This window comes from Tetranychus urticae, chromosome 2, assembly GCF_039701765.1.
Source record: "Tetranychus urticae isolate SD_2017Ah chromosome 2, NJAU_TeUrti_SD_1.0, whole genome shotgun sequence".
Classification (NCBI taxonomy): domain Eukaryota; kingdom Metazoa; phylum Arthropoda; class Arachnida; order Trombidiformes; family Tetranychidae; genus Tetranychus; species Tetranychus urticae.
This window is the reverse complement of record NC_142959.1, coordinates 829,671-853,837: the sequence shown is the minus strand read 5'-3', so window position 1 is coordinate 853,837 and position 24,167 is coordinate 829,671. Positions and strand designations below refer to the sequence as shown.

General features: G+C 33.4%; 5 protein-coding genes and 2 long non-coding RNA genes across 8 annotated transcripts; 3 read left to right on the top strand and 4 right to left on the bottom strand.

Moving 5' to 3' along the window:
* The first annotated feature begins 154 nt into the window (after positions 1-154).
* On the top strand, positions 155-1,327 carry LOC107368799 (uncharacterized). Its single transcript, XM_015936687.3, has 2 exons — positions 155-711; positions 818-1,327. The coding sequence occupies exons 1-2, from the start codon at positions 259-261 to the stop codon at positions 1,154-1,156; spliced, it is 792 nt and encodes a 263-aa protein (XP_015792173.2). The 5' UTR covers positions 155-258; the 3' UTR covers positions 1,157-1,327.
* LOC107368798 (uncharacterized) lies at positions 1,294-10,924 on the bottom strand. Of its 2 annotated transcripts, XM_015936684.3 has the most exons (5): positions 8,574-10,822; positions 6,992-8,211; positions 5,874-6,332; positions 3,366-3,389; positions 1,294-3,106 (listed from the first exon to the last, which is right to left on the bottom strand). In XM_015936684.3, the coding sequence occupies exons 1-5, from the start codon at positions 9,092-9,094 to the stop codon at positions 1,785-1,787; spliced, it is 3,546 nt and encodes a 1,181-aa protein (XP_015792170.2). In that variant the 5' UTR covers positions 9,095-10,822; the 3' UTR covers positions 1,294-1,784. The 2 variants fall into 2 exon arrangements, with proteins under 2 accessions (XP_015792170.2, XP_015792172.2); XM_015936686.3 differs by lacking the exon at positions 3,366-3,389 and having other exon boundaries at positions 8,574-10,924.
* A 470-nt stretch (positions 10,925-11,394) lies between these two features.
* Positions 11,395-14,458, bottom strand: LOC107368863 (mitochondrial basic amino acids transporter). Its single transcript, XM_015936754.3, has 2 exons — positions 14,259-14,458; positions 11,395-13,358 (listed from the first exon to the last, which is right to left on the bottom strand). The coding sequence occupies exon 2, from the start codon at positions 12,700-12,702 to the stop codon at positions 11,578-11,580; it is 1,125 nt and encodes a 374-aa protein (XP_015792240.2). The 5' UTR covers positions 12,703-13,358; positions 14,259-14,458; the 3' UTR covers positions 11,395-11,577.
* Positions 14,459-14,603: 145 nt separating this feature from the next.
* On the top strand, positions 14,604-15,995 carry LOC149093672 (uncharacterized). Its single transcript, XR_016199319.1, has 2 exons — positions 14,604-14,737; positions 15,204-15,995. It is a non-coding gene; the product is annotated as an uncharacterized LOC149093672 (long non-coding RNA).
* A 116-nt stretch (positions 15,996-16,111) lies between these two features.
* Positions 16,112-17,455, bottom strand: LOC112539552 (uncharacterized). The gene is made up of 2 exons (XR_003083442.2): positions 16,943-17,455; positions 16,112-16,868 (listed from the first exon to the last, which is right to left on the bottom strand). It is a non-coding gene; the product is annotated as an uncharacterized LOC112539552 (long non-coding RNA).
* Positions 17,456-17,528: 73 nt separating this feature from the next.
* On the top strand, positions 17,529-21,419 carry LOC107368767 (metal cation symporter ZIP14). The gene is made up of 2 exons (XM_015936648.3): positions 17,529-19,428; positions 20,663-21,419. The coding sequence occupies exons 1-2, from the start codon at positions 17,898-17,900 to the stop codon at positions 21,148-21,150; spliced, it is 2,019 nt and encodes a 672-aa protein (XP_015792134.2). The 5' UTR covers positions 17,529-17,897; the 3' UTR covers positions 21,151-21,419.
* On the bottom strand, positions 21,415-24,150 carry LOC107368769 (histone-lysine N-methyltransferase SETDB1). Its single transcript, XM_015936649.3, has 3 exons — positions 24,044-24,150; positions 23,116-23,944; positions 21,415-23,044 (listed from the first exon to the last, which is right to left on the bottom strand). Exons 2-3 carry the CDS (start codon positions 23,674-23,676, stop codon positions 21,638-21,640), a joined length of 1,968 nt encoding a protein of 655 aa, XP_015792135.2. The 5' UTR covers positions 23,677-23,944; positions 24,044-24,150; the 3' UTR covers positions 21,415-21,637.
* Positions 24,151-24,167: the final 17 nt, after the last annotated feature.

Sequence of the window (24,167 nt, the reverse complement as noted above, 5' to 3'; positions counted from 1 at the left end):
TTTTTCCAAAAAATTATCCAGTTAATATTGCTTCTAGTGCAAGTTCCAGAGAATCAGACTGCCCTTGATTAAACTTAATAATTAGATAATATTATGAGGCATTTGCATCATTATGAAAATAGGCGTCAATGATATGAATAAGTTAAATAAAAATGGTATAAAGCTAGCAGTTTGTCTCAGTTTGCCTAATTTGTTTTTTGCATTAACCTCATTGAATATTTGTGTGTTCTTCATTTCTGATAAAGTTAACCCTAAATTATGATTGATTTGGACAATAAAGTAGCTTTGATCACTGGTTCAAGTGATGGGATTGGAGCTGCAACAGCCAAACTCTTTTCATCTTTAGGTGCTAAAGTGGCCATTGTTGGACGTAACCAAGATAAACTGGATAAAGTTGCTGCTGAATGTGAAGCTAAATCACCTCATAACTACAAACCTGTTATCATAAGAGCTGATTTTGTTAATGATGAAGATGTTGTACGAACCTTTGAAGAGACCATTTCTGCTTATAAACAATTGGATATTTTAGTCAACAATGCTGGTCAGAGTAACAATAAAGATTTCCTTGATGCCGACGCTCTTAGTGACTATGACCGAACTCAACAAATCAATGTCCGATCTGTTGTCCGACTGACTCAATTAGCTGCCCCATACTTAATTAAAGCTAAAGGATCTGTAGTCAATGTTTCCAGCATTGCTAGTTTAAAAGCGGTGAGTGTCATTACTATTGTCATTAGTAGCTGAGTAGCTGAAGGTTTAGTTGAATAAACTATTATTCAATTATTCGCATTTTTAATTGAATCCTCATTGTCTCCAGTATCCAAGCATGTGGTCTTATGGAATGGCCAAATCTGCTGTCGATATGTTCACAAAAACAATGGCCAGTAGATTGGCTCCAAATGTTCGAGTTAATTCAGTCGTTCCTGGTCCAGTGCGAACCAATTTTGTTGCCTCGCTTAACCTTGACCCAAAGGCTTTTTGGGACGGAATGGTCGAACAACAACCTTTGCAACGTGTCGCTGATCCAATTGACCTTGCCAATATGATCGCTTTCCTTGCATGTGGTGCTTCTCGAAACACAACTGGTTCAATTTTTGTAACTGATTCTGGAGCTTTAGTCGCTGATCCCATGAAAGCCTCCTCTAGTAATCAATAATCAGAGTTTGCTTCAACTCTTCATTTTACCTTTTATAATTTTTATTATAATTTCATGATAAATTTTCTCAATCAACAGATAATTCAGGCATTTGAACATTTATTTCATTAATAGATGGTAAAAATTGTCAATGTATCTTATTGGATTAGTAAAAATTTATTGAATTGATAATTAACATTTTAGTGAAATTTGTTAACAAGATTGATTCTTGGGGTGATTTAGTTTTGTTTCCCGATTCAATTTGATCTATTTTATAATGATGAGAAATTCGGGTTTCAGGCTCTCTTTTTACTTTCTTTTTCCAGTGATAATTTGTATTTTGTCAAAAAACGACGTCTGTGAGTTCATTTTTACATGGAATGAGAGATGATTTCAGAGAAAGTTGAAAAATGAAGAGATGGAAATTGGTTGAAAGGATTGATTGAGATGATGATAAATAGTCTACATAAAAGGAGGGAAAAACACAAAATATCATCATCATAATCATCGACTAGATTAATTATATCCTCTCAATTAGAGAGGAAAAGGACTAGAAGAGAAGCAAAAAAAGTCTCCTTTTGATTTCTCATTTACACATAACTTTGTTTATTTTTCATGTAACAAGCCTGGAACTATCAACATTTTATCATTAAATAATAGATTCTTTATTTCTCTCACTTTCATCTTCATCGTCGTCAATATCATTATCTACATTAACACCATGATCAACACCATCTTCATCTTCTGGACATCTACATAAGCCATCTTCCTCTTCAGGTCCACTCGATTCAAAACCAGTTTCGCCGCAAAGAACCAATTCACCATTGTAACCCTCACCATCATCTTCATCATTTTCACAACCAACAATTAGTCTATCATCATTGAAGATACGATTACCACATGAACTGGCATCGTCCTCTTTTGTAGCTATCATCTTCATCTCAATGCCCTTCAACCTTTCCTCGACCTCCCATTGCTGTTGGGACAGTTTGTAACTCATTGAAGTGTTTTCCTTCTCAAGGTGAGCCAATCTATCTCGAAGACGCTTAATCTCAGAAAGCAAAATCTCTTGCGGCGGTAAATTTCCAGCCGATGTGGTGGCCGCAGCTGCCGATAGAGCGGCATTAACTCCAGAAGAAGCCTCACTTTCCCCAAAAGATGGAACAGGAGAGAGTGGAACCAAAGGTGTACCAGAGGCCGTCGAAAGAAACAAGTGTGATGTCGAATGAGCAGGAGAAATGAGATGACACGCAAAGGGATGATGATGATGATGGTAGGTGTTTGATGTGCTAGTTGATGAAGGCACATTACAATGGCTGTGGCTGTGTGAAGGTGAATTGGATGAGTTGAATGGTGGAGTTGGAGATGCTGATGGGCGAAGTTGATTTGGTCTTGGGACAATTCCCTGATTGCTGTCAGCATTCGATGGTTCACCTTCAGGACTACGTTTGGACGTTGTAGTAGTAGCCACTGAAGGAGAAATGGAAGATCCATCAATCAACCAATCGAGATTGGCTGTGGTAAGTGGAGTTGGGGTTGGCGGAGTAAAATAAATGTTCACACCTTCCTTGATAAAGGCAACACTGGCTTGTGAATTACAGTTATTTAATTCAGTTTTGATTCCATCAGAAAGACCAGATGAACTTTGCTGTTGGTGAAGATGATACGATGGAGGAAGCAGAGAGTGTTGATGATCCGAATGTCGATCCAACTCATCTCCAACTCCATGAGCTTCACCATCACCACCTCTATCACCAAGATCATCATCATTTTCATCTTGTCCCCTTCGAGTACCATTTTCACCTTCTTCATGAGATTTTTCTTCATTTATCACAAGTAACTCGTCATCAGTTAACAATGTATTTGCTGATTGAGTATGATTTCGAGAGTATTTACCATCATTGGCCTTTGGTAAATTAAGGTTATATTTTGATTGAATTCCTGGAGTACTTTTGCTTCGTCCTCTGGAAACTGTAAAATGTAAACATGAAAAGAGAGAAAAAATTGAATCAATAAAAAATTAAATTAAAAGTGAAAATGTAAAATGACTTTAACAGGGTAAAAATTGAGGTAAATAAACAATAAACATTAACCTCTTGAAACAACCCATAAAAAAGCATGAAATGATAATAATAGCAATATAAACATGGAAAAGATGAAAACAATTTTATCAGAGAGGCAAAAAAATACAACACAATAAATAATTTGGGAATGAAAAATACATATTTACATTGTTGCTCTTCTTTCCGTCTACCTGGTAATATAAAAGGTAAAATTTGTAATAACTATTTTCATTTTTTGAGTTATAAATAAATAAAATCTGGTAACTTAAACTAATGATCACAACATTAAAGACTGAATGGTTGAGTGAAAAGCCCATCGGGTGCTATTAACACTTATCCAAAGCTCATTAACCATGATAATTGAAATAATAGTCCAAATGTTGAGTAGGAGTGTGAATTCAGACTACAGTAATAATAATTTGATTCATGGAATCAACTGACAAAGTTACAAGTTTGATAGACAATTTTGAAAACATTTTTACATTGAATACTTTATTCAGTGAAAAAATTCAACAAAAAGGAAACATTTTAAATTGAAATTGTTTGACATTATTTGCAAACACAAATCAACTTTCATCTTATTTCAATTAATGTTAGACTTTGAATAATCTTTAATCTGGCAATAATTGATGATGTGACAAATGTTGGCCAAAATAGAGAAACTCGAAAAAATGTGATATCAGAGTAAATAAATTATCCGATGATAAATTTTTACTTCCCTGGGTTTACCAGTAGTTCTCATGAGCTTCTATTATCCTGAGAATGTTGAATGGAAAGATTGACAAGAAAAGGTTTTGATGCTTTTCAACTTTCCTGTCCTCGCCCAACTAACCCATCAAACCACATATAAAATTTCAAATTTATAGATAACATCTCATGTTACCTACAGAAAAAAGAAGATGATGTTCAGGATGACGATCAGGATGAGAGACAGTTACAGGGAAGAGAGTAAAGAAACGGTGGAAACAGATTGAACAGAACCATGGCAGGAAGGGAGGGAAAATAGACAGATTCATGAGATATTCATTCACTGAGTATTATTATAACACATCTTTTCAATTGTTCACATGATTGATTTTGCGCAGCTAAATGGTGAACATTATCTTGATAATATTCATGGTGTTTTTTTCATGAAACTAGTAACAGTGTAAAAATGTAATTATATTGTTTAAATGTTCACCAGTAGTTGAATGGAATGAGATGAAAAGGTGAAAAATGAAGCAAAGGGAAAGACAAGAGTTGAACAAAGCAAACATGGTTACATGAACAGATGACTGAAAGGCTTGAAAGACTTGAATCAAATTCGTCAATCATCATGGTCAGATTAGGTTTCAATTGATATTATTTCATGATAACACAAAAGGGATACAAAGAAGGAAAGAGTAACTGACACAACCATTTATACATATTTACACCATTGAACACTGCAAACATTTAAATCTGTATCATTGTAACACAGTAGCAATAACAGTTGTGAAAAAAGATATCAACTCAAATCAAGTGTGTATAAACATTCATCATGATACAGTAACAAATGTTATCCTGACCATTCACAGATCAATTTAACTCAATCAACTTGTTCCTCAATCATCAAAATTTCATAATCTTCAAAAGTGTTTTCATTGTTCAATTATTAACAATGTAATAATGTTGCTAATATTTTGGTAAAAAGATCAACTTTTGGTCTCTTCTGGTCTTATCCTGGTTCAAACCCAAAAGGTTATTTTACATTAATAAAAAATGTAATAATGATACTGTCTATTTGATTGTTACCATTAAAAATGTAACCATAAATTTAGCTATTTATTTATGGATAACCCTTCAAAACTAAATTGTTGCGTTTAATTTTAATGTTTATTCAGGAGTAAACATCATGATAATAAGATATTCAGCAAGGATCATTAATCGATTTGCAATGATGCAAAGTTAAATTGTTTGCTGCAAAGGTAACACATGTTAATTTGGTTGAATGGAAACGAATAATAGAAAAGGAAAAAGTGACAAAAAATTCAGCAAATTGGTTATCAGCGTGATGACAATGATTACTATCATGAATGGTAACCTTGTTGAAATGATAACTGAGGTTCGATTGGTGAAAATGTTTACTGAATAATCTTAACCTTTGGCTGTTGAAAGATACAATTAACCTGAAAGTCAACTGATTTTCAAGCATAACTAAGCAATCAACAAATTTGGGTTAAAATGGTTATTATTAAATAACATTAAATGTTGGAGTAAAGATTAACTGATAACTTTGGTTTGGACAAATTAATGGTCAACATTGTAATGAGTTTACATTTTTGGTAAACATTGTAAAATTGTTGGTCATTATATTTAAACTGGTGATAACAATTAGCCTTAATGAACACAGTTATAACTGGCATTGCAAGTAAAAAGGATTGATCAAGAATGGCATTAGACTTGGGATTGAGCTTATAAATATTATAATGGGTTAAATACACATTAAAAGGGTGGAGAGATTGATTTGAGTTGATTGTTTTCTTTTGTGGAATAAAATGAAATCAGGAAAAAGCAAAAGAGGAATAATGATTAGACTGTTGTTGATGTTTTTACGTTGGTTTTGTTGTGAAGAGGAAAATGTTTTATTGTATTGATCCAAATGATAATAAATTGCTATTAAAATAAATATGCCATTATTATGTATTATTACTTACTTTTAAGAAGCGGTTCTTTCTTATATTTTTCTAATCGTTTGGAAGCAATTGCTTCCAATCTGACTCGTGCTGCTGGATAATCTTTCAATACATCCCAAAGATCTTGTTTACTCAGGCAAAATAGGTCAGAGTAACCAACTGATTTAACTGATGCTGTTCTCCGGTTACCTGCTGTTCCCATGTTAAGTATTGATATTTCACCGAAATAGCTTCCTGCTCTTAAGATGGCCAAAACATTGGCCCCGGAATCTGAGACAACTTGAAGTTTACCTCGGTTAACAATGTACATCTCTTTACCGACTTCACCTTTACGGCAAACATAATCACCGGGTGAGAAGAGAACGGGTCGAAGTCGAAGAACCAGCGCACAAAGGAAACCAGCTTCTGTATTTTGAAAGATTTCAACTCGTTTCAATGTATCAAGATGAACATGGATTGCAATCTCGGCTTTTAGTTTGGCTATTTTTTGAAAGAAACAAAAATGATAAAACAAAATTAAAATTGGGTTGAAAGTCATTTTTTATGTCGTTTATGTTTTAGAGGCAATTAATTTGATTACAATGTTTCATTTCATTTCAATAAGAGTGTATTTGTTGTTCACTCAATTGACATGAACTTGAATTTGTCAGGGTCAAAATGTACATCATTGGTAATCAAGTAACAACCAATTGACTTGCAATGTTATTCAATTTATAGACAGTTCAACTGGCATGGTGTGATGGGAAAACAATCAATATTAATGAGAATGAAATCATGTTGATATCTGAGTAATTGGATTTAAGAATGAAACTTGCTTCACTGTAATCTCATTAGTTATTGATGTCTTGAAAATTTTAAACACAATCAGTGCAAAAAATTATACAAATCCAGTGATGGATTTGCCATTTGTCAGGCATGAATACAGTAATTTAGTTTTAAAGTAACACTGCTTCTTGAATCCTTTTCCCCTTCTGTTTCTGATCTTATTCCTAAATTTATGTAAATTTAATAAATAAAAAATATATTTTTCCAGAACCTATTCAGTCAAGATGATTTAAATTACAAATATTAGAAGAAAAGGGAAGAAAATTTTGAATAAATAAATGGATTGGTTGGGATAAAAGGCAAAAGATACATACCAGGTAAAAAGCCAACAGATTTTTCTTCATCTGCTGATTTCTGTGTCATCCAAAGGTAATCAAACCATTTGATGACTTTTACTTTAAGATGTTCAGGGACTCTTCGCATTCTCATGTACGTTTTAACAGAATCCAATTTTGCTTGAAACTCTTTACGAGCAGCACTCACATTGGTCACAATATTGGCCACATGTCCTAAAACCGTGGCCAGCAAAAAAAGCCCCAAAAATAGTTCAACAATGAGAAAAATATATTCTCCTTTGGTTCGTGGTCGAGGAAGGTCACCAATTATAGTTAATGCCAGAATGGACCAGTAAAAGGCATGTAAATAGTCACATTCAACATCGGGACAAAGTTGATGATCCCTTGAACCAAGAAACCAATCGGACGAACCAAAATTATTTCGCTTTGAAAGCAGATGATAGAAGCAAGCATTCCAATGGAAGATGACCAAAATATAATGGACCAGTGAAACGGTTCGAAAAACATTCGGATAATTGGTATGACGTTCAGTTCGATCAAGGAAAGACCACCATTTATATATTTTGACCAGTCTGAAGCCTCTTAGGATAGAGTTGAAACCAATTGAGAGGTAAAGAAAGTCCAATGGAAGTAGACAAAGACAATCAATGTAAAAGAAGGTTGAATTCATATAATATTGTCTTAATTTGTTGGCATTTGTTTGAAGAACTCCTTCATCTAGATAACAGATGCGGAAGTTTATCAGAATATCAAGAATGTAAACAGTATCGGAAAGAATGTCAAAGGTTAACCAGAGAACCATTGTTTCCGAAGAGATCTCATTAAAGGCAAAACGATATATGATGACCCAAAAATTGTATAAAAAAGCAAGGGAAACAATCATTGACCAATAATAACACAATCTTCCTGCTGGATCAAAAACAAATGACCATCCTTTTCCACTGCTACCTCCTGGACCAACTCCACGTTTACCAGATACTCCAGATGATCCCAATCGATCATCTGATCGGTCAAAATCACGTTTAATTTCCTTCTTTCTCATTTCTCTCCTTTTACGACTCAAGTAGACACTTTCCTCGTCTTCCGTTGTCTTCTTGTTTATCAAAGTGCTTCCACTAATTGTTGGAATAATAATGGGTTTAATCTCACTGTTTTTATTATTTGATTCATCATGTTCATCATCATCGTTGTCGTTGTATTTATTGGTCTCATTGTCACCTTTTCCTTCGATGCTTACTCTAAAAATAAGGGGAAAAAACAAGAAAACATGAAACAAAAAAAAGCATTAGTATTTGCCCTGAAATGTACATTATTTTGACAAAATAATTGTCCAAAGAATGAAACTTTGAAAAGAAAGCAAAAAATCACTAATCTGATTATCGTAAATGCAATTTATCATTATTAATAGAGAAAAGAGTTCAGATTAGTACTGAATATTGATTCATGGTATGTTGATGTGAACTTTGTTATTGTTTGGAAAAATTGATTCAAACTTGACTCTGTCTATACTGAAAATGGTTTTCATTTTTCCTGGTTAATGATGCTAATTTAGCTAAATTAACTTTTCATTGAATCTCACTATGCGATTGATTCAACTTACCCTCGATGATTCTGTAAAGAAGTTGACTGAGATGAGAAAACTCGAGCAACCTTATCATTTCCCCGACCAGAAGAAGTAATTATTCCCGGTATTACTCTTGGACCATTTCTCTCCGAGTCACCTTTCTTTCCGATTCCAGTTGAACTAGTTGGACCTTCTTTACCTCCATAAGTAACCTGTCCTTGGCCAATTTTCATAATATTAATAGGTGGTGATGATGAAGATGGATGGTTGTATGAAGCATGATGTTGCGATGAGGAGTAACTGGAAGGTGATAAACAGGAATGCAAGTGGCCTCCTCCACCAGTACCACTGTAACCACCACCAATAACTTTAACACCATTAAAAGAGTCCATTTCACCTTGTTCTAGATCGTCTTCATCTTCATCATCATCAGCTCCTATAACACCTTTCACTTTTCGCCCCGTTTTCCGGGCAACACCACGATTTTTACAATATTTTACCTTGTTGGTGGATCCAGTTGTGCGAAAGGTTGATGCTATTGATAAACGGCGTAACATGTTGTCTGCCAGGTAATATTATCAAGATAATCACAGGGATTCCACAAAAGGATGCAATTTTTTTGTTGTTGTCGTCCTTTGACTTTTTGACAACCAAATGAATCGCTTCAAAATTCAACAGTTGATGTTTTGTACAAATTTGGTGCAAATACGTGTTAATAAACGGATAATTATCTGGTTGCAGTTTATCTTGTAATTTAAATGATATTGCAGCAGACGGAACTGGATGAGAAGGAGGCTATTAAAATAAAAGATTCACAGATTGAGCCTCGGGTTGATTCATGTAATTTGTTGAATGTCCTGAATCCTGGGCTTCACTTTCTTTTTGCCTTCTAGGATTGTGTGAAGATGACAAAACAATAAAGATATGACAGAAAAATGGATGAAAATTATAAGTAAAAATGTGAGTTTTTTTGGGTGAAAAATGAAACCAACTAGGCAAAGTTGGATGATAATGGGTAACAAGATGATTCCAAGGTTGGTTCACTTTCTTCTTGTGTATATGTGTGTGTAAATAATCCTTTGTATTTTTCTGGTTCTTGTAATGATGTTTTGTGTTTTGCCTTCTTCCCTGGGTTCAATTAATTATCAATAATTTCACTAGATTATTTCCTCTTAATTTGATTGTTTCTTCACAACCATGGTCAACATCAGGAGCAAATTGCAGTTAATATGGACACACTGTTGGAACACTTTTTGGCACTGAAATTGCATTTTAATGTAATGGCTAAACATGGTTAAGCAACAAAAAAAGAGTAACCAGAAAGAGTTAACCCGATGAAACAGATTAATACTGGTAAAAGCATTAACAGGGAAACAGAACTAAAAAGGATGGAATGTAAACAACATTTTATATTAAATAATAAATAGACTATTTTCAACTATTTAATATAATTAAAATCACAATAATTAATCAATAGTAACTATTAACAAGGTTTGGTTGAAAGGTTGAAGTTAACCAAACGGTATAACCAAACGATCATTTTTATGGGTAAAGAAGCTAAGAAGTAAAGTGAATGCCAAAAGCAACGGTTTTTTTTGGGTTAAAAGGTTTGATTCTCAAAGAGATTGATTAATTGTTTCAATTATTACTAGCATTAAATTATTAAGTGTATTATTACTTTTTAGTATTAACGTCTGATTCTTATTATTATTACTATTAAATTTATTAATTCTCAACGGTTTAGGTAATGTTAATTTAAAGATATAGGAAGAGGTTAAATTATGGAAGAAGTATGATTTGAAAGTTGTTGTTGTTGAGAGCAATGTTAATATTGAAGTTAAGGTTGATTTTGATGTTAATGGTGATGGACACGAACTTTGTATGTTGATTAACAGAAGCATGAGATTAAAAATATACATAAGTCCAGGTTAAATCCATGGAACAGATATTATATCATTAATAAATCATGGTCTCATGAAAATTGGGTTTCCCTCAACACTGGTAATGGTTTACAATGGCAATTGGTTGACACAGAGACACACAACAAATTAATAACAGATCAACTGATGGTGAGAGTGATGATGATTTTTGATGGTGATGGTGAGGATAAAGATGATGATATTGATAATGGAAGGATGATTAAAAAAAGGAAGAAAACAAAAAAGGTACTTGAAAAGAAAAGAAGAAAAGATGTAAGAATAAAATGAAGAGTTGAAGATAGAAAAAGGAGGAAAGAAGAAGAAGAAGTAAATGAAAAAAAGAGTTAGTTCGATTTACATTTAGAAATGGTTACAATTAAATGTGATGAGCCTTTTTTTCCTTTCATCTTTATCCAGTCTCTATTTCACATCTTCATTTCTTCTTCCTCTTTTTCCTCTTCAATCATCCTTTTATTTTTTCTTCATCTTTTTCTGTCTCCTTTTTCTGGTCGCTTCAAGCTCATTACCAATTTTATAGTTGCGCATGAGATTCACCATTCTGTAAGATATCGATTTTTAATCTTTCTTTCCCTGTTTTTTTCGCCTCATCATCATCTTCATCTACAATTTTGATTTACAGACAGAATCACCAGAATCTCACTCTTATTTCATCATTTTTCATCTTCTAACATCTTATTTATCATCCAAAAGTTATCCAACTTTCCTCATGATTACTTTAAATTTATTTATTTTTCCGTTTTTCATCTTCTCTTTCCCATTTCTTTGTTTCAATTTTTACCTCTTATTTTAACATTACCTTCAAGCTGAACCATTTCATGTTAGGCCTTTTTTTCATTATTAAATTGTGTAAATTAATGTAGCAAAAATTGAATGGCCAGTGAAACAACAAAAGTAAATAACAGTAATAATCACAGGGATTTCATGATAAACAATTTATATAAAAACATTTTGCCATATTTTTTGGTATATCAGGTAAAGTGGGGAATGAAGATGGCGATAAGTTATCGCAATAATAAAAATTGGTCCAAGTGAAAATACGGAATATACAGTCAATAATAATAATATTATTAATAAAAGTAATAACGTTTGTGTGTGTGTTTTTAAAGGTAATTTTCGTATAATACAAATGTTTTGTTGACAACATAAAAGGTAACTGCATTGACTGGGAATGCTCTTATTAGGGTTGGAGTGAAACCACGAAAGAATACTTTCCATCCTAATGAGCTTTCTCGGTACATGGCTTTGGAACATTTAACCATTGAATAATCATATTTAACTCCTTCAGTCTGGATTTTGGTTTTAATTACATCAAATGGGTAAATAAAAAGCCAGGAAAGTGCACCGGCAATTCCTCCGGCCAATAACAATTTTGTTTCACTTGTTTCTTCTGGATTACGATCGATAAGGTATTGGAAGGAAGAAAAGTATATCCCGAAAGCGGGTGCATCACGGAGTAAAGTGGGAATCATTCCTCGATATAATCCTCGAAGAAAACTTTTCTCTGTAGCCTTGATTGTGCGAAGAGTTTCTTGGACGGTAATTGGAGTGAAGCCAGTTGAGTAATGGCTACAAAAGGTAGGCCTTTGAGTTGCTTGAAGATGATAATAATGATAATGATAGAGTTGATGATAAGGATTGTGCCTTAAAGAAGCTTGTTTATGATGAGAAGAGTGCAGTTGACGGTGTTGTTGGTGTTGAGATTGATGAGAGTTGTACATTTTTGGCTTCTCATGGCCATTCTTCAAACTAGACTGGACCTCGTTAAATTGAGCATAATTGTTATTCACATATTTACTGTATTTACCCTGATTTACTAAGGAAACGGTTGCTCCAATGGAGGATACTGTTTGCATGCGACATTTAACTAACTCCATTGGACAAGTTACAATACATTGAGCAACTCCGGCCACTGTACCGGCCACAAATTCACGTCCTATCTTAGAGAGTCCAAAGGGATTGGAAGTTGTCTCCAGCCTTTTAAGATATTCATTTAGATTACCATAAACCCCAAAGACAATTGCATTTACAAAGGCAAGGCAGGCCAAGGGTGACGATAGACCAGAGAAAAGACCACCAAGCTTTTGATTCTTATTAAAAAGTAAAGTTGATAATTTAACATTTTCTGAACATGTTTGAAGTCGAACCTTGATTGTATCTAAAGGGTGTCCAACCAGTACACCACAGGCACCTCCCCAGCACCCTGCGACAAAATCGATAAGAGACATTTAGACATCTATCGTTTGCTCAATGTCTTGTCAATTCCTTCTTCTGTTTCTTCTGTTTCTCAATGTGTGTATGGTTGGCTTGATGGCTTTCAACTTTAAGCTGAGTCGATTTTTTCGATGATTACTGGATTAAATTTGAGTAAAGAGTGAACACACTAATTATAAAATCAACACAATTGATCATCACAAGGATATATTGTCACAAACACCATCGATAGAGAAATACATAATAAAACTCTCTAACCATTTTATCAATAATCATTCAAGTGCCTACCTAGATGCATTAAATGAATCTCTCCCACTTCTTCACTCCAGTTTTTTCCTCTCACATTTCTAATCATCTTCATTTTGTCATATCTCTCAAGCTAAGAAAAACAGTAAAAACAAAAAAACTAAAACCCAAAGAGATAGAGAAATTCACTCTTTTCGTTATCTTGATCATTTCAAGAGTTCGACTTGATCCTTCTTTTTCTCCTTCTTTTCACTATTGTTATCTCCGTCATCGTCACCGTCACTTTTATTGTCCTCCTCTTCCTCCTCCTTGCCATAATATCCATCTGATACTTGTTCCGGATTAAGATTATTGATAGTTAAACTGGGTAATCATTTCTGGTTAATCAACGTCAGCTGGTTAGGAGTGAAGAAACCAGAAAAACCTAGATTGCATGGAAAATGTTTCAACATTATTAAAATTGTATTATAAGTTACATAGACAGAGCAATAGTGTAGGCAAATGAATAAAACTACCAAAAGTTATCATCTGAAAAATCAAATTAAGCTGATGATCAGATAGCGAAGGAGAAATTTTACTCTCATCATTTTGATTGATTATTTATCTTACTATTTTGTTGTCTTTCAGCTTTTTTTATCATCAGATCAATATCATGATAATACAAAGCCTAAGCATTATGACAGAGAAGCTGACTAAGAGTGTATATGGAAGTTATTTTCACTGATTTTGTCATTTGATTTTCAAGAATTAATCAAATGTTTGCTTTCAGATTGTAGGAATTAATAAGATCAACTAATAAATAACAGTTTAACCGACAGTACGTTCAAAGCAACTCACAGTAACTTTCATTGGAACCAGTAAAAGTGAAATCAATGATGGTCAAGCTTGAAAGTCTTGCTATCATTTCAATGAGCTTGGCAAAACATGAGTTACTATCAACATAAAGATTACAATGAAAACTGTTTGAAAAAAGGGAAAATTCAAATCAGATTTTTCTTCACTTTTTGACATTCTTCCAAGGATTTTCTAGGTGAAACAAATCTCGATTAAATGTAATAGATATCCGATCAAAGGGTTGCAATCACAATTGCGTGGCTATGGTATTGATCACAGTTGACTTGGGAAATAAAGGTTTTATATCTTTACACGTTTTGCATTAATATAAAGAAATAGTACTTAAGAAATGACAAGTAAACTGAAACAATTGTAACAGAGTATGTAAGTTAAACAAAATGAACAAATTGTTAAATAAAGAGTAAATTAATACTTGAGAGTTTTATAATTAACGGTAAATAATCAATATCCATTGAATAATCATACTTACTCTTTTGGATAAGTTAAGGCAACAAACTTGTTTTCATCATTTGATTCAGGTCAATCAACCATGTATAAAAGTTGTAGTGGTTAAACTAAATTCAAGTTAAACATGAGAACAACTTAAAATGAAGTGAGAATGATTAATTAATCATAACTAATATAAGCACAATCATAAAAAAGTTCACAATTATTGTTAACAATTTACATTAAGGTTGATCTTTCAATCAACCAAAACAAAACGCTATTCATAGTAAACCAGGCGCCAAATTTGAAACCCATTTTTCAAAGATTGTTTAAGATAAGCTTTTTTTGCCGGTTGTCAATAAGCCTTTTGATTCTTGTTTTGTTTTGTATTACATTAACCATTAACGGAAATTAAAATTTGTGACAAATGACGATTTCGTTTAATATTTTTCTTCTGATGTAAACTCACCGGATTCTGGTAATTTAAGTTGAATTAAGAGCCACAGCTAATTGTGATCAAAGGTGAATATATTTTTGTTTTTTGTTTTGTATCTCCATTTTAATATAGCATTTGATGGCTAATCTTGTGTGTTGTTTTAATTAAAATGGTTCAAAACTGTTCATCAGTGTGATGGTAATTGTTTTTGGCATGATCTGCATGGTTGCAACACTGATCTGAATTATTTTTCATGTTTACCTGAAATATTTTTTTCCTGTTAATAATGTTTCCATGCAATAATGTTGATATCAATATTTAATAGACTTGAGTTTGGTTGTCAACCAATATTTATTGACTCTATCCAAAAGGGTAATCCTTGAAGGAAATTTCAAATACATGAAGATGATCATCATTGAAATTTCCCTTTTTATCAGCCATTATTTTACCTATCAAGCAATACATGCTGAATTTCAAGGACAGAAATTATTGTCTTTCTGATGTTCTAAATTTATAATCATTACTATCGATATATATTTGTCTTTCTTTCAGAACTGGCCATGAGCAATCGATATTGGATTATCAATTTAAAATGAAACTTGATACGTTACTACAAAAACTTAATCATTTTTGATGGTTTATCTAAAGCTTTACAATTAAGGTGGCTTGATTATGTGCAATACTTGATCATGAATTGGATTCCAGTTTATGAAGGTCAGAAAGGATCGTTAGATTCACCGAGTTTATTAAATGCTAAAGTTCATTGTTTATCCTCGGGGTCAACCATTAAACGTTTCAGTTATAGAAACAACTCAACATGCAAAAAAGGATAATGATACCTGCTTTTAGCGATCAACTTTCAACCTTTTACATTTCTGTTATATAATTGTATTTGTTTGAAACATTACTGACAAAGTCTCATCCAAATATATCATTCCAATTTGAAATCAACCTCCTTTCAACCTTATCCTGGTTCTACAAAACAGCAAAATCAGCCTCAAAAGCAAAGTCCATAATCTGTTGTGGCACCTAGAGGAATGGTCCCTCAACCTCAGCCAACATCTAATGTCCTCACTGCCAGCAAAGTTATATCTATGTCAAGTGCACAGGGAACAATTCATTTCGTTTCTGGTTTTAACGATACTGAATCAACTGCTTATTGCTCATAGTGATCCAGTTTTACCATGGTCCTCCAGTGTGCTCTGCCAGTGGTCCATTTCAAGTTTGGGTCGAACCAAGTTGCTCATCAAACTTTCTGACATGAGTATCAAAAGTGTATTGAATTATGTCTTTGATGACTTGATTATTATCTCGCTATTAAATCACTTATTTATACACAGTTAATTATTTTTATCTTTAATCAAAGTAATCAAGTGGCACATTGTGATCGAAAGTAGAATTGCTCTGAAATGGTAAGATTCTTAAAGATTTATATCAGCTGCATTTGATAGTCATAAATATTTTGATTACTGATTTGTTTTTATTCAATTATTCATCAACTTAATTTTCAATCAACAATATTTGAGCGTAATTTCAATGCAAGATTGTGAACACTTGTATTACAGCTGTTATAAGATGAACCATTTTGTGGCAAATATTTTCAGAAAAATGTAAATAAAATGTAAAACAATACAAAAACATCTTACACATAAGTGATATAATTAGATGAAAATGATTAGCCTAATGAAAGGTGTTCATACAATTATAATTGTGTATAAATCAGAAATGCAATTGATCCAGGTTGCTGCATAATCATCCTTTTATCCTGATTGTCTGAAAGTTAACTGAATCACAATAATATGAAGAGTAAACTAATAATTTCATTTTCTTTACCATTTCAATCAATTTCCTTCTCTCAATGTCCTGTGATTGAAATTAATTGTTTCCTCTTCTTTATTCTTAAATTGTACAAATTATCAATCAAGGTTTTAATCAAAGGTCGATTGGTTCAAAGATACTGAGCACAAGATACCATGTTTTGTTTATGCAAGCACCATTATTGTTGATGATTGATTTTCAATTAATTTTCACTTTACACATCGAAGCGTCTTAATTTTAATGGTAACAACCAATTACACAATCAAATTTGATAATGAATCCTTTCGATATGTTAAGGCGTTGGATTGGTTAGCAATTACCATGAGCTGGAAACGTTGAGTGTATCAAGTGAATCAGTTTATTTTGTGTGTGCCATTTAACTCTAAATGTGTTCCAAATCTTGAAATGAATAAATTTGTTAATGAGATTCTTTATTTGGATATTTATAAATGAATTTGAAACTATTGTCTTACCTTTTCAATCAACTAAATCATCTCGCATTTCTTCATCTACAACCCAAACAAATCAGCAAATGACAACCACACACTGGAAACTGTAGACATATTTCTTGATTCTCCTTTTCACTTCCAAGGTTAATCAAGGAGATTTGTATCAATCATTCATTGAATCAAAAGTAAATTTGTTTCTACTTTTTACCTCCGCTTCAACCAATTTGAAAATTCTGTCCACCAACTGCTCATTTCGCCATCTCTTGATATGTTTTCTGGTTGATCCTAACATCAAGTCCTCTTTACAATAAGATTTTGTGTAATATCAGGAGTAAACTGTATTCCTTTGTCATCTGTTTCACTTGTAATTCATTGTTTATTGAAAACCAGTGACGCTCACCATCAATCAGCCATTTGTTAATCATTTAAAGTTTGAAGATTAAAAGTGTAACTGATAAAATTGGGAATAACCGTAAGATTTTTACGGTAAGAACGTATTTGAAAAAAAGAAAGGGAAACAGCTGAGTTGAAAGAGGAGGAGAGAAAGTGAGAGAGTGGGAGACAGAGAAAGAGAAATAGAGAGAGAGAGTGCAAAAGATTGTTGAGAGTAAGGTTGAGAGGAAAACAGATCAAAATCAAGTTTCCTTCAACAAACCCAATCAAACCTTCCCTGTTGGAATTATCAAGTTGACTTGGGCCATCAACATCATCGTCATCACTACCAGCAAAAGTAGCAGTTGTAAAGACAAGCAATGAAGACCATAAGTTAATCAATTAGTAAATTTGTTAATTTCAATGTGATTAACAAATGAAGATTCAAGCCAGGTGATTCATTCAACGTCCTATCCCATGTACAATTACTTTTTACTTCTTTTGTGCCAGATGAAAATTGTGAACGACAATCTTAACCAGTTAATTTAATTTAAATTCACTTTTCTGTTCTACAATTCAATACTTTTACTGAAGAGGAGCCATCAAGATGACTTACTTCAACGCTCTACTAGTCACCATCTTTTATTTAATGGTTAATCCTGTTACCCTTTCCCTAGGAACCAATACTACCTCACCTTTACCCTCAAATCAACCTACGTTTCTTCTTAATGATAATTATGGTAGCAATAACAGGAATAGCAATAGTCCACTGTTGGAAAATTTGGAGGACATCGAAGCTCTCTCTTATTTTCTGTTGGTCAGTCACAATAAAGATAGATGTCGAATCAATCCAAATGATGCAAGTTATGGTAAAAAAGAGGAGAACAAATGGTGCAATAAAAATCTTTCTGAATCAAATTTATTCAGATTTTTTGAGGATCTTCGAAGTGGCAATGTTGGCGAATCAGAACAGTTTCTCCAAAACATTGACTGTTCCTTCGAAGTCGACAATTACCTGAGATTAATCAATAATTTAACTTCCAGTCCGTCAACTTCATCACATGCTTCACCTCTACAGCCATCATCACCATCAGTCTCATCAGCATCTGTATCTTCGCCATCACCTTCATCTACTCCAGCATATTCATCAGCATCTACATCTTCACACTCTGAACATCACCGGTCTAAACTTTTGTCAATATGTGAGGCGGCAAACAAATGTCAAAACAGCGATGATATGTTAAATTTAATACGAAAGGTTGAATTGCCCAATTCAGAGTTAGATGTTGAAGATATTGATTTACGGTTAAGCCATTCAATTGTTAAACTTTGCCCTGTGATATTATTTCAACTTCATGATTCCAAGTGCTCATCAAATTTAGCTGGAGACGAAACTTTACAAGCTCGTCCCTCAGTTGGCTCAGTTTGGGGTTTCTCTATACTTTTTGTAACCATAATTTCATTCTGTTCACTTGTTGGGGTCATGATAATGCCTTTTATTGATAAAGATTCATTTACAAATGCAATGAACTTATTGGAAGGTTTAGCTGTTGGAAGTTTAGTTGGAAGCTCATTGTTTCATCTTATACCACAAGCATTTGATCTGGTCATCAAATATCCATCTCATGATTTTCTTTGGAAAGCTTTAATTATATTTGGCGGAATCTATCTATTCTTTTGGTCTGAAAGAATAATGAAAATTGTCTCCGAGTTTAAGCGTAAAAAAAAGTTAGCCTCTGTTTATGTGCCGACCTCAACTGATCCTAACAACGACTCTTCTAATTTGGCCAGTGGATTTAATGCAATGAAACACGTTTATTTTCGTGATATGGGAGATGATGATGTCAGTAAATCCTTAACCTTGGCTAATGGTGCTCAAGAGAAAGAAGGTGCTCATAATTTGGAAGAGACGACATTCACCAATGGACCTAATAATAATGCCTCTGTGCCTGATTCAGTTGCTCCAAGTAATAACCCTTTACGGAAAACATCTTGCAGTACCTCTTCATTGAATAAACACTTTCACTCTCACATTGGAGATACTTCGAGTAATCCCGGTGAACAAAATATTGCCACTGTTGCCTGGATGATTATTCTTGGTGATGGATTACATAATTTTATCGATGGTCTTTCTGTAGGTGAGTTAGTATCAAATGATTCTCACTGGAAACAAAAAAAGCCTTGAACTTACCAACATGTAATTGTAAAGCTGACATTTTTCCAGTTATTTGGAACAGTTTCCCTCATTTCCTTTCTCATTTACATCTGTAATTTTTATCGAATCATGACAGTTGCTTTCTATTTCTAATTGCAAAAATGAATAGATCAGCGTAAATGATTGTTTAAATTACGGTAAACTTAACGATAACCAATTTGATATAATTGAGATATCTCTTGAAAAGAGAATGGAGGGTTTTTATGCTTACCGCGCAAACAATTATCATCACAGTGATGAGTATCATTTATTTATAATTTGAATTACAATCAATTAAAGTGATACTGTAATAGTTTCAATAGATTGTTTTGTTTTGAGTGAAAAGCAATAAGTTAAAAGATCCAATTAAAAGGAAAAATCACTTGTTTGAATAGTTAATCGTCAGTTGAAATGCAAAGCATTTATTGCGCTTTTATTGTGTTTGCTTCTCACAATTAAAGCTACATTGTACCTTACATTGATTCCTGCGTTTCTAGTCTTGTAGTTGTGTAAGATTTTAGGTTGACCATGACATGAAAACTTGTTTATCACTAGTAATAGTAGTAGCTACTTGATGGTATCCATGTTCATCTCTTGAACATCATTGAGGGTCGTGCTAATTGTTGAGAGCAATCAAGATTACAGGATATTCCAAAGTGTAATCGCAGCTATTTTATTTGCAAAGATTACTTCCACCTTAGCATGAAAACATTAACAAACCATTTCGCTCTCCAGCTTATTTTCAGGTTCTCAGTTGTTAATTTGATGAATTTAGCAGGCTGCATAATGATCCAACCTGATGATTACCGAGAAGTGTAATTATTTCATTTCCTTGATTGAAATGGCTTTGTAAAGAATGCCTGGGTCAAGAGATAGCATTTTATCAAGTGAAACATTCAAGGCTAATGATCTTGACTTGACTCTTGATACAGGTTGATAAAATGTTAATCACCATTTACCTTTCTTTTGGGCGCTTCATTAATCAGAAAGCAAACTTAATATTGTAAAAGCGAGAAAAGTTCAAAGTCTCACTTTCATTGATGGGATTCTCCCTTCTCTTTTTAGCATCTCTTATCCCACGGTTCTTCAATTGCAATTAATTATCTTTACCATTATTGTTTTTTAATTAAAACCATGAAACTAGTTATTTATTTTCATTTTTCTTTCCTTCTTTTCAGGAGCTGCCTTTTCAAACTCAATTTTAACTGGAATAAGCACTTCAGTTGCCGTTATCTGTGAAGAGTTTCCTCATGAATTGGGTGATTTTGCTGTTCTCATCAGTTCAGGAATGACCCTTAGACAAGCCATTGGTTATAATTTCCTCTCTGCTTGCACCTGTTATCTTGGGATGATCCTAGGAATAATAATCGGCGACTTTGCTGCTGGAAGTACATATATTTTTGCCCTTGCCGGGGGAATGTTTCTTTATATTGCCTTAGTTGACATGATGGCTGAACTGAGTGCATCACTTGATGAAGCCATGGCTCGATCAACAAGTTCAATGATAAAAGCTTTAATTTTACAGAATGTTGGAATTCTTTTAGGTGTTGCAACGCTTTTCCTTCTCGCCAAATATTCGAGTCACATTAATTTTGAAGGATTAGCGCCGTTTGACCAGAGTGAATTACCTATTGCAATGACAGATACTGTTTCAGTAGTTGAATGAAATTGTTTTTTTTTTGCAGAATCAACTATTGTTGTTACAAAATTTTACGAGTCATTTTTGGCGCCATTTTCTGTTCTGGAAAGGAAACGAGAAATGCTCACAACTATATATTGATTTAATACCATCACATTTTTTGTGGTCAATCTTTGTAAGTTTAGATTTATAAGGATATTTTTTATTACAAGAGATGAGAAATGTTTATATCGTGAGGTACTTTTTTAGAAATACTTTTTTTTCAAGAAAACTAAAATTAACTTTTATCAATTTAATTTGAATCTCAATTTTATTGACACAAAATCAAAACGGAACGAGAAAAGTTACTTTGTTTTACAATTTAATTTAAACGTGATTTGGTTGGTTGAAGGAGAACAAAATTAAAAATAGAAATGATTCGCTTATTTACGGTGAAATATTAAAGGAAAGAAATTTCGAATAGCTGTTAGTGAAATAATTAATGAGGAGCTTGTTGATAGTTTGACTAAAAAAATTAATAAATACGTCCTCGGCAAACGGGAGATCCACAAAGGCATTCTTTACTATCAGCGTATTTAATATGGGTAGGATATCGATAATCCCAGGTTAATTCCTCATAGGCTTTGATTAGTCTAGTAGAGAAAAAAGCTAACTGTGGGAATCTATAATCATGATTGTTAACGAATATATTTCTGATACGACAATTTGGTTCACAACTGTGGTTTAGGAATCGACCGACATTACCATAACGAGCTCCGTCAACTGAAAAACTGTGCTTCATATCGAGATGCTTGTGAATAATGGAAGGTTTTGATTCTGAAGCGAGGCTTTCATTATCACTCACATTATCATCGATATCTCCATGATTACTAGCAACAGTGTCACCATTGGTACCTTCTCGGGAGGAAGAAATTTTGGATTGATCCATACTATCGAAATCGATAATTACATCTTCAGAATCTAGTCCTTGAGATTCCAGAACTTCAGCAATTAGTTCATCCTCTAAATCAATGACTGGTACAGTTGAATCTTCGTTTTTAGTTCTTTTGTTTAAATCATCTTGTTCTTCAGTCTCATGAGAACGTTTGCTTGAATCATTGGGTAAATTTTTACAGCCATTCATAGAGCTTGAGTTTGGTTGAATGGGAGACTTGTTTGTTGATTCTGTTTCAACATCATTACTGTTTAAATTCTGATCTTTTGATAATACATCGGCTCTTTCCCCTTCGAAATCACTCAAATCATCAATAATGGAAGAATTCGATATTCCTTCACAACTGGAAAGCTCTTCCGAAGATGATGAGTCTGAGTCCAGAACACTGTCAATGTCCGATGCTGTATCAAAATCTCTTTTGGGACGACGACCTGCTTCTATATAATCTAAAGCTGCAATGTAATCGTTTATCCTGCTTTCTTCATTAACAGTATCAAAGTCGATTATTTCTCCAGCGTACAAGCTTATAAAAGATCCTGGTGGTATATCATGAAGACATCTTAGACCCCATCCACGATTTTCAGTTTTGAACACTTGGAGACAATGTTTCATTCCGTTTTGAGTAACACGGTTCAAACAACGTATATCACATTTGCAATTAGCATTACATTCAAATACTGCTGAGACTAATTTCTTATTTAAACACTTGTATTTGAAACCAGCTTGATTAACTGAGTCGCCTCCGGAAACCATATATGCTTCTTCTTTTGATAACCCATGGCATGAACATTCATCACAATTCTTACATCTATCCTGACAAACACAAAAGCTTAAGAAATCAGGATCACAATCCAAATTTACATTAGGACCAGCAATACTTTCAGAAATGTACACGAATTCTTCAGGTGAACTTGGATCTAGCTCATTGATACAAGCGATTGGTAGAATTTCCTTTCCATTAGCAATGTCAGAGACATACGAGTAAGCCTGGAAAAAAGGGGGAAAACTCAATTGTAGATTTGGTACAGGGAAAATCAATAGCTTGAAGATGATCTTACTTTGAAAGGCTCCCTAGAAGTATGAAGTTTCAATTGACTGTGAAACGAAAATTGGTCAATTGACAATCCAGATTCGGTTCTAAGAAGATACTGGTACACTTGGCGAATTGAATTCAGCTGTTTACCACATGGCGCTGTGTAGAGAATCATACCATCAGATTTAGTGCGATGCCATCCCATGAAAATAGGCCCACAATATGGATTCACTCTGTTAATCAGGATGCAGTGACTTAAAACCTTAACTCCCTTAATCTCTTTGATTCTTTTTTCTTCTTCTAAACAAATGGGGCTGCAATCATGAAGAGCAAACTTAGGAACAGTAGTATTAGGAGGTCTTCGCAAAATTTTAACGGAAATATTTTTGTCTTGAAAAGTTTTGGTAACACTTTTACCACAAGGCGATGGACCGTTTTCTGGACCAGGTTCAGAAAAACTTGACAGTTGACTTTGGCTATCACCATCATTGATAGCTAATGAATTTGGTGATGTGAGTACAGAATTCTTTGACGCCTCATCCATGTTAGAGGGGTTATTAGATGGATCGAATGTGGATGAAGACATAAAAAATTCTCGGCTAAAACAATTAATGCAAAAGCAAACTCGATAAAAGACCAAATTTAGGATTCCAGTTGGATAGTTATAGATCAACGAGCTTTTTCAATAAACAATCCAAATGAAGAAACTACATTTAAGACAAGATAAAATATTTGTATGAAAGTTCTAACAAATATTTCATCATCACAAATCAGAAATTTTCGGTCAACAATTAAAATCCGTTTAGAATGATGCAAGAAAGCGTCAACAAAACAATAAGGCACGAAAGAGTTATCTGCAATGCAAGAAGAAATAGAACATAAACAAGCGTTTTATAATGCATTGGTTTGTTTAATCGTGTGGAAGACAATTAAAAAATACATCTTAAACTTACCTCAAATACGATGTTAATAGGTATTTCATCACTTGACGAATAACAATTATGCCAAATTTGGTTTCACAAAATTAGTAAAATTAATTTATTTTTACAAAAATTTGATTGGAAATTTGTACATTGG

Bases quoted from the DNA above. Each gene is read 5' to 3' on its own strand.
- LOC107368799 (XM_015936687.3), top strand. From the start codon at position 259: ATGATTGATTTGGACAATAAAGTAGCTTTGATCACTGGTTCAAGTGAT. The intron at 712-817 runs GTGAGTGTCATT...CATTGTCTCCAG, and splicing joins GCATTGCTAGTTTAAAAGCG to TATCCAAGCATGTGGTCTTA.
- LOC107368798 (XM_015936684.3), bottom strand. From the start codon at position 9,094: ATGTTACGCCGTTTATCAATAGCATCAACCTTTCGCACAACTGGATCC. The intron at 8,212-8,573 runs GTAAGTTGAATC...CCTTATTTTTAG, and splicing joins TCTTTACAGAATCATCGAGG to AGTAAGCATCGAAGGAAAAG. The intron at 3,107-3,365 runs GTAAATATGTAT...TACATTTTACAG, and splicing joins ACGGAAAGAAGAGCAACAAT to TTTCCAGAGGACGAAGCAAA.
- LOC107368863 (XM_015936754.3), bottom strand. From the start codon at position 12,702: ATGTCTCTTATCGATTTTGTCGCAGGGTGCTGGGGAGGTGCCTGTGGT.
- LOC107368767 (XM_015936648.3), top strand. From the start codon at position 17,898: ATGACTTACTTCAACGCTCTACTAGTCACCATCTTTTATTTAATGGTT. The intron at 19,429-20,662 runs GTGAGTTAGTAT...CCTTCTTTTCAG, and splicing joins TATCGATGGTCTTTCTGTAG to GAGCTGCCTTTTCAAACTCA.
- LOC107368769 (XM_015936649.3), bottom strand. From the start codon at position 23,676: ATGTCTTCATCCACATTCGATCCATCTAATAACCCCTCTAACATGGAT. The intron at 23,045-23,115 runs GTAAGATCATCT...CCTTTTTTCCAG, and splicing joins CTTCTAGGGAGCCTTTCAAA to GCTTACTCGTATGTCTCTGA.